The sequence below is a fragment of the Carassius gibelio genome, chromosome B3 (assembly GCF_023724105.1).
Source record: "Carassius gibelio isolate Cgi1373 ecotype wild population from Czech Republic chromosome B3, carGib1.2-hapl.c, whole genome shotgun sequence".
Taxonomy (NCBI): Eukaryota; Metazoa; Chordata; class Actinopteri; order Cypriniformes; family Cyprinidae; genus Carassius; species Carassius gibelio.
The window spans coordinates 37,446,523-37,455,013 of record NC_068398.1 but is presented as its reverse complement, the minus strand read 5'-3'; the positions used below and the strand labels follow the sequence as shown (position 1 = coordinate 37,455,013).

At 41.8% G+C, this 8,491-nt stretch overlaps 1 protein-coding gene across 1 annotated transcript; it reads left to right on the top strand.

Moving 5' to 3' along the window:
- The first annotated feature begins 6,486 nt into the window (after positions 1 to 6,486).
- LOC127953034 (E3 SUMO-protein ligase ZBED1-like) lies at positions 6,487 to 8,005 on the top strand. The gene is made up of 2 exons (XM_052551927.1): positions 6,487 to 6,909; positions 7,214 to 8,005. Exons 1-2 carry the CDS (start codon positions 6,487 to 6,489, stop codon positions 8,003 to 8,005), a joined length of 1,215 nt encoding a protein of 404 aa, XP_052407887.1.
- The last annotated feature ends 486 nt before the right edge of the window (positions 8,006 to 8,491 follow it).

The following is an 8,491-nucleotide window of genomic DNA, read 5'->3' as shown; positions in this document are numbered from 1 at the left end:
CTCCATGTTTAACAACTGTCTTCTCATGGGTTTGCATATGTGCCACAACATATGCATATGCTCCTGTTTTGCTGCAGATCTGGCATTTGTAGTTGGGGCCTTCAGAAATTGGAGTTTTTAATGTACCTTCCCTACAAACCGTTGGATGAAGATGGAAGCAATTAAAAAAATTAAAATGTTATTGTTTGCACACATGATCAGATCAATAACACTTTACAACACTTTCCAAAAGAGTCATGTTCTCTAAAGTTGTAATACACCCTCATCATTTCAGTAAATTCATTAAAATACTCTATTCAGGCTGAAGTGCACCTGTTAAGAGCGGCACAACTAGCACTTTCATGATTCACTAAGCAGTATTAATTCCAGCCAGAACTACAGCAGGTGATTTCACTTTATATTGGTGATATTCATGAGTGAACTTAACATTGCAATAAAAACACTTCACAACACACAAGAAATCCTGTTTCCCGTATTTGCTGGCTAACAGTTGCAAACCCCATCGTTATTGAATTCAACGTTATCTACTTGCGATTTAACAATATAACGTTACATCTGGCAAATTTTGTTGTTTTAGCCGCCAAGTGTTACCTGCGAGAACTTAAAAAATGTGCTTACTTAACAACGCAAAGCGTAGGAATGTTAAGTTTTAATAGATTATCAGCTCCAGAACCAATACTACACAACAAGAAACTGACTTCTAGACTTAAACTTTTATCTCGGGGAAAGTTATTCTCACTGTTGCCACCTCACGAGCTGCCATCTTGCCAACAACATCTCGTTTCTACATCTCGCGTGGTTCTGTGTGATTTGGGCAAACTTCAAGTTACGCCTCCTACTTCAAGTTACGCCTACTACAAGTTACGCCCCCGTCTTGCAGTCTCAAGACGTATACGCTTGCCTGGGTGTGCACATCACAGAGGGCCTCTCCTGGACTGAAAACACAGCAGCACTGGCCAAGAAATCAAATCAGCGTCTACTTCCTCCACAAACTTTTTATTTGAGTTTTATTTGAGTCACTAAATATTTTTCGTTTTATTTGAGTCACTAAATACCCAACATAAGTGTTCCCCTATAGTGGAGACTGTTGGTTCCGAACCTTCTACTCAGTGTTTTAGTTTTAGTCCTATTGCAGTTTCAGACATAGATAAAGCCCTCAAACACTTGGACACAACAAAATCTGCAGGCCCTGACAAATTGGATCCTTACTTTTTAAAGTTAGCAGCTAATTTTATTTCAATGCCTTTAACTAATATTTTTAATCGGTGCTTGAACACAAATGTCATTCCGTCCATCTGGAAAACAGCTTTTGTGGTTCCCCTGTTAAAAGGTGGTGACCCTGCTATATTAAATAACTATAGACCGATTTCTAAATTGTCTGTCCTGGCCAAGGTTTTAGAGTCTCTTGTCAGTGATCAATTAAAGAATTTTTTAGACATTAAAAATGTTCTATCTGACTTTCAATCCGGTTTTAGAAAAAGGCATAGTACAACATCTGCAGCTCTTAAGGTTTTAAATGACTTCATTGAATCCATAGATAAAAAGCAGCACTGTGCAGCCCTTTTAGGGGAAGTCGTGGCCAGGGAAAGTCGTGGCCAGGGGAAGTCGTGGCCTAATGGTTAGAGGGTTGGACTCCCAATTGAAGGGTTGTGAGTTCTAGTCTCGGGCCGGACGGAATTGTGGGTGGGGGGAGTGCATGAACAGCTCTCTCTCCACCTTCAATACCACGACTTAGGTGCCCTTGAGCAAGGCATCGAACCCCCAACTGCTCCCCGGGCGCCGCAGCATAAATGGCTGCCCACTGCTCTGGGTGTGTGCTCACAGTGTGTGTGTGTGTTCACTGCTCTGTGTGTGTGCATTTCGGATGGGTTAAATGCAGAGCACAAATTCTGAGTATGGGTCACCATACTTGGCTGAATGTCACTTCACGTTTTTTTTTTTTTTTATTGACCTTTCTAAGGCTTTTGATACAGTGGACCACACAGTGCTTAAGCACAGACTGTGGAGGGCAGGACTTTCTGAACAAACTGTAAGTTGGTTTGGTAATTACCTTACAGACAGAACTCAGTGTGTGCAGGCAGAGGGAAATACCTCTAGCTATCTCAAAATAACAAAAGGCGTGCCACAGGGATCAGTGCTGGGTCCACTGCTTTTCATTCTATATATAAATGACATGAATCATAACATATTGAAAGGAAATTTTCATTTTTATGCAGATGACACTGTACTGTATTGCTCAGCACCTACAGCAGCCCAGGCCCTCTCCCAATTACAATTTGATTTTAATATGCTTCAAAAAAACATTTATGATCTGAAACTTGTTTTAAATGCTGAAAAAACAAAAGTAATGCTTTTTTCAAATTCAAAATCTAAATTAAATCTGCCTTCAATCATTACTTCTCAGGGTAAGAAGATTGAATGTGTTTCTAAATACAGATATCTCAAACAAATTGGATCCTTACTTTTTAAAGTTAGCAGCTAATTTTATTTCAATGCCTTTAACTAATATTTTTAATCGGTGCTTGAACACAAATGTCATTCCGTCCATCTGGAAAACAGCTTTTGTGGTTCCCCTGTTAAAAGGTGGTGACCCTGCTATATTAAATAACTATAGACCGATTTCTAAATTGTCTGTCCTGGCCAAGGTTTTAGAGTCTCTTGTCAGTGATCAATTAAAGAATTTTTTAGACATTAAAAATGTTCTATCTGACTTTCAATCCGGTTTTAGAAAAAGGCATAGTACAACATCTGCAGCTCTTAAGGTTTTAAATGACTTCATTGAATCCATAGATAAAAAGCAGCACTGTGCAGCCCTTTTAGGGGAAGTCGTGGCCAGGGAAAGTCGTGGCCAGGGGAAGTCGTGGCCTAATGGTTAGAGGGTTGGACTCCCAATTGAAGGGTTGTGAGTTCTAGTCTCGGGCTGGACGGAATTGTGGGTGGGGGGAGTGCATGAACAGCTCTCTCTCCACCTTCAATACCACGACTTAGGTGCCCTTGAGCAAGGCATCGAACCCCCAACTGCTCCCCGGGCGCCGCAGCATAAATGGCTGCCCACTGCTCTGGGTGTGTGCTCACAGTGTGTGTGTGTGTTCACTGCTCTGTGTGTGTGCATTTCGGATGGGTTAAATGCAGAGCACAAATTCTGAGTATGGGTCACCATACTTGGCTGAATGTCACTTCACGTTTTTTTTTTTTTTTTTATTGACCTTTCTAAGGCTTTTGATACAGTGGACCACACAGTGCTTAAGCACAGACTGTGGAGGGCAGGACTTTCTGAACAAACTGTAAGTTGGTTTGGTAATTACCTTACAGACAGAACTCAGTGTGTGCAGGCAGAGGGAAATACCTCTAGCTATCTCAAAATAACAAAAGGCGTGCCACAGGGATCAGTGCTGGGTCCACTGCTTTTCATTCTATATATAAATGACATGAATCATAACATATTGAAAGGAAATTTTCATTTTTATGCAGATGACACTGTACTGTATTGCTCAGCACCTACAGCAGCCCAGGCCCTCTCCCAATTACAATTTGATTTTAATATGCTTCAAAAAAACATTTATGATCTGAAACTTGTTTTAAATGCTGAAAAAACAAAAGTAATGCTTTTTTCAAATTCAAAATCTAAATTAAATCTGCCTTCAATCATTACTTCTCAGGGTAAGAAGATTGAATGTGTTTCTAAATACAGATATCTCAGTATTTTAATAGATGAATCTCTTTCATTTACTTCTCATATTCAGCAGCTGGCAAAAAGATTAAAACTTAAACTAGGGTTTTATTTTAGAATCAAATCCTGTCTCTTGTTCAAATCTAAAAAGAGGTTAGTTGCTGGTACTTTTATGTCTATTATTGACTATGGTGATGTTTTATATATGCACGCTTCGTCTCAAAGTTTACATGCACTGGATACTGTATACCATGGAGCTTTGAGGTTCATCAGTGGTCTTATAGTCCTCACTCACCACTGTGAACTGTATGAACGTGTTGGATGGCCTTCTCTGTCAACAAGGAGACTTCAACACTGGTATGTTTTTATATATAAGGCTATTTTAGGTCTTCTTCCATCCTACCTTCTGACCTACATCAGTGTAAAAGATATAGGGACTTACAATCTTCGGTCCCAGGATCTTGTTCTTTTGTCTGTACCAAGTGTTAGAACTGAGCTGGGGAAAAAGGCGTTTGCTGCTCCCTTTGCATGGAACAAGTTACAGAAAAATTTGAAACTTAAGCTTGTCTCATTGGTTACTTTTAAGAGGATATTAACTGACTTGGAAACAGCCACATCTGGCTGTAGTTGTTCTGCATGATATGCTAAGGATTTGTGGTTGTTGTATCTGCTATTTTAGTTGTCTTATGTTATTGTGTATTCTGTGTTGTATGTATGGTTGTACTGCTGCCTATCTTGGCCAGGACACTCTTGAAAAATAGATTTTTAATCTCAACGAGTACTTTCCTGGTTAAATAAAGGTGAAAAAAAAAAAAAAACTGAGGAAGCCAGAGCCCCACCCCCCATCATGTACACCTTCTACAGAGGCACCATCAAGAGCATCCTAACGAGCTGCATCACTGTGTGGTATGGCGCCTGCAACGCGTCCTGCCGAAAGACTCAGCAACGCATAGTGAGAGCAGCTGAGAAGATCATTGGTATTCCTTTCCCCTCGCTTCAGGACATTTATGGAAGCCGTCTCACCCGCAAAGCTCTCTGCATCGCAGGTGATCCCACTCACCCATCACACAGCTTCTTCAGCCTGCTAGCAACAGGGAGGAGACTGCGGAGTCTTCAGGCCAGGACCAGCAGACTGAAGGACAGCTTCATCCACCAGGCTGTCAGGAAGCTGAACTCACTCCCGAACTTGCCCCCCTCCCCTCTTCTGCCCCAGGCATCACTGAAAAATGCCCCCCCCCCAGATCCCCCCCCCCCACTAATATACGATGACATGCACCAGTCACTTTGTGCAGCATTGGTCTGCTCACTACCTCATTCTCCATGGAACTGACATCATTCCACTACCTCATCAGTCAGTTTAAAAAAAATAACTACTCTTGAGCCCTTTGCCACTTTAATCAGACTTAATAAGCTTTTGTTTTTGCATTAAATAATCTTTTATCTGCTCTGTTGTTCACTTAATTGATTTGCACTCTCTGACTCTCTGGGATGCCGACCCGACTAAACAGCAGGAAGAGTTCCTGGGCGATGGCTTTGGTAGTGGCCTTTCAGAGGGGGATGGCCTCAGGGTAGCGGGTGGCATAATCCACGATGACCAGGATGTGTTCGTGCCCCCGGGCGGACTTCGGCAGCGGCCCCACTAAGTCCGTCCCGATCAGCTCGAAGGGCACCTCAATGATGGCAGCGGTATCAGCGGGATGGGGGGAGGGGTCTGTAGTGAAGTCCGCTGGACTCGTTGAAGAGCTGAGTGGCGCTGATCGGTTGAGAGCCCCATCCGGCCCAGGATTTCCTTCTTCAACTCCTCATAAGACTCGTTGGGCTCTGGGGGAAGCTTGAAATAAGCCTGTTGGGCCTCTCCCGTCAGCAGGGGGGCAATGATCCGGGCCCACTCCGCCTTGGGCCACGGTCTCAAACATCTGGAGGTACGTGGGTCCGTAGTGCTCTCCCGTGTGTGGTGGGGCTGGCGGTCACACACTGCTCTCTGAAAGCAAGACAGATAGTTAGGATTGGCCGACGTTTCCTGTGTTTAAATAGGTAGCACTTGATGATCCGCAGGTATGGCCGCTCAGCCCTTGACCAGCAGGAGCAGGTGTGACTACTCGGTTTCCAGGGCGATGCTGATGAGAGCTCGGGACATGTGTCACAATATATATATATATATATATATATTAGGGGTGCGCCAAAATATCGATATGGCAATATATCACGATATTTTCTCCCGCGATCGATTCTCGATGCGCTCTTGCCAAGTATCGATCTTAAAAGCCGTTATAAAACGCTCTATTAGTATTCATTATGCCTTGACCCTTCTCCAGAAGTAGATAGGGGGCGCGCGATGCGAGTTTGGCTGTTGTGTTGTGAGCGTAAAAGAAGACGTACACACACTTGAAATGGCGGAGTCAAGCGAGAAAAGTAGAAGTGAGAGCAAGAAGTTAAAGGACGCTCCAGCAACATTTAAATCCAAAGTGTGGACTTACTTTGGATTTTATAACAGTGCTGACGGGGCAAAGCTAGAAAAGGACTACACAATATGCAAGAACTGCTTTGCGAAGGGTTCTGCTTTTTAATGAATATCTTAGAGCCACGCTTTGATATTCCCTCTCGGAAATATTTTGCTGAAAAAATGATTCCGGCACTTTATGACCAGACCAGGGCTAAAGTTGAGTCGGAATTCGAGTCGGCAGAAAGAGTAGGGCTCACGTGTGACGGATGGACATCGAGAGCCACAGAGAGCCACAGAGTCCTACATAACGGTCACTGTACATTTTATAAACGAAGACTGGGAAATTAAGTCATATGTCCTGCAAACCCGAGCAATGCACGAAACGCTCACTGGGACACACATTGCCGATGTACTGAAAGCCGCAGTGGGGGAGTGGAATCTTGACGCTAAGAAGCCAGTGGTTGTCACCGACAACGCATCAAACATGCGTGTAGCAATGGACTTGACAGGATACCAACATGTTAGATGTTTTGCTCATGTTTTAAATCTTGCATCCCAACGTGCGCTGAAAATAGCTGCTGTTACCAAGGTACTTGTCAAAGTTAGGAGGATCTCAACATTCTTTCATCGAAGCACAACTGGAGCAGAAGCACTGAAAAGAAACCAGGAACTCCTTGGCCTCCCCCTTCACAAGCTCATCACGGACATGCCTGTTCGTTGGAATAGTGCCTATGAGATGATCTCCAGGTTTCTTGAACAACAGCCAGCTGTCTGTGCTGCCCTCTTATCACCAGAGGTAAGAAACGTTTGCAATGTAGAAGTTGTAATCTATAGGTGTAATAAATGTGAATAATTTATCGTGTACAATTAATACGTTTGTAAATAAATACTAATTCATATGATATAAACTTGCTTGATACAATGAATAAACAATGAATAAATACTTTATAGATATTAAATAGGTATATACTGTATATATAAACTACAAATAAAAACATTAGATTACATCATACAGTTCATGCTTTATTTGCTTTAAAATAAAGAACACTAATTATATACATTTTATTAATAAATTGTATTTTTCTTTTTTTTTTCTTAAGGTGAGAAAGAATGTGACTGACTGTGCTCTGACAGAGAATGACATCTCAAGTGCTGAAGAGATGGTGGAAGCATTTAGACCAATGCTTGTGGCAACAAATATCATGTGTGAGGAAAAGAATCCCACCATTTCAGTGGTTGCTCCTCTTCATGCCCAACTGCTGCGAGACACAACCAGCACTGAAGAAGATTCCCCTCTGGTTCGAGAGATTAAGGGAGCCATCAATCAAGACCTTTCAAAGAGATATCAATCAGAGGTGGAAAAAGATCTCCTACGCATGTCCTCAGCCCTGGACCCTAGATTTAAATCCCTTTTATTTCTGTCACCTGAAGAAGTGCAAGACACTTATGCAAAACTACAGTCAAAAGCTGCAGCTTTAAAAGAGGATGATCCAGTGCCTTGTGGTGATGTTCAGGGGGATTTAGAGGAAGAGGAGACCTGCACAGCAAAAAAAAGAAAGTCTGCACTTGTTGATCTTCTTGGTCAGACCTTCAAGAAGACCTCTTATGTTTCTACATCAGCAACCTCAATTGCAGAGAAGGAGATAAAACAATATCAAGATGCTCCTTCTCTGCCTCTCACTGAAGATCCACTGTTGTGGTGGAAATCTCAGCAACATGTGTTCCCTCTCCTTTCCAAGCTGGCCCATATGCATTTGTGTATTCCTGGGACCAGTGTAGCAGCTGAGAGGGTCTTTTCAACTGCAGGAGATATTATCAGTGCCCAAAGAAGTTCACTCACTCCTGAACATGCTGACCAACTCCTCTTTCTCAAGATAAATATGAACATATAAAACGCATCACATGAAGCTGTTTTCTATTTTGTTCTGAAAAATGTTTATTTTTGAATGCACTTTAAGTTAGGTACATTTTAGATGTACTTTATCCCTGATATATTTTATTTTTTATTTGAAAGCAGTAGCCCAAAGGTTTATGTTTCTTGCACTTAATAGTGTCACTGTTCATGTTTATGAAGGACAATCATATAGTATTGTTTACACTGAATCTGTCCTCAGCCTTACAGCTGTTTTGCACCCAAATGGTGTCACCGTTTGTCGAAGACATAGTATTACTACTGATTGCAGCAAAGTTACACTAAAATAGTGTCTGTGACTGTTTTGTTGCAACTAAGTCACAACTTGTTTTTGTTTCATCCAAAAATAAATAAATGGAGACTCATTTTACTAAATAAAAAAAAAACTTCTTATTTCTTAAAACATGATATATTGTGAGTTATTACTGATAATATATTGATTATCGCCATATCGTGATATTATCAT

What these genes read in the sequence shown, in the direction of transcription:
- LOC127953034 (XM_052551927.1), top strand. Translation starts at nt 6,487, where the DNA reads ATGCACGAAACGCTCACTGGGACACACATTGCCGATGTACTGAAAGCC. An exon ending in CTGCCCTCTTATCACCAGAG is followed by an intron (nt 6,910 to 7,213) that starts GTAAGAAACGTT and finishes TTTTTTCTTAAG; the next exon opens with GTGAGAAAGAATGTGACTGA.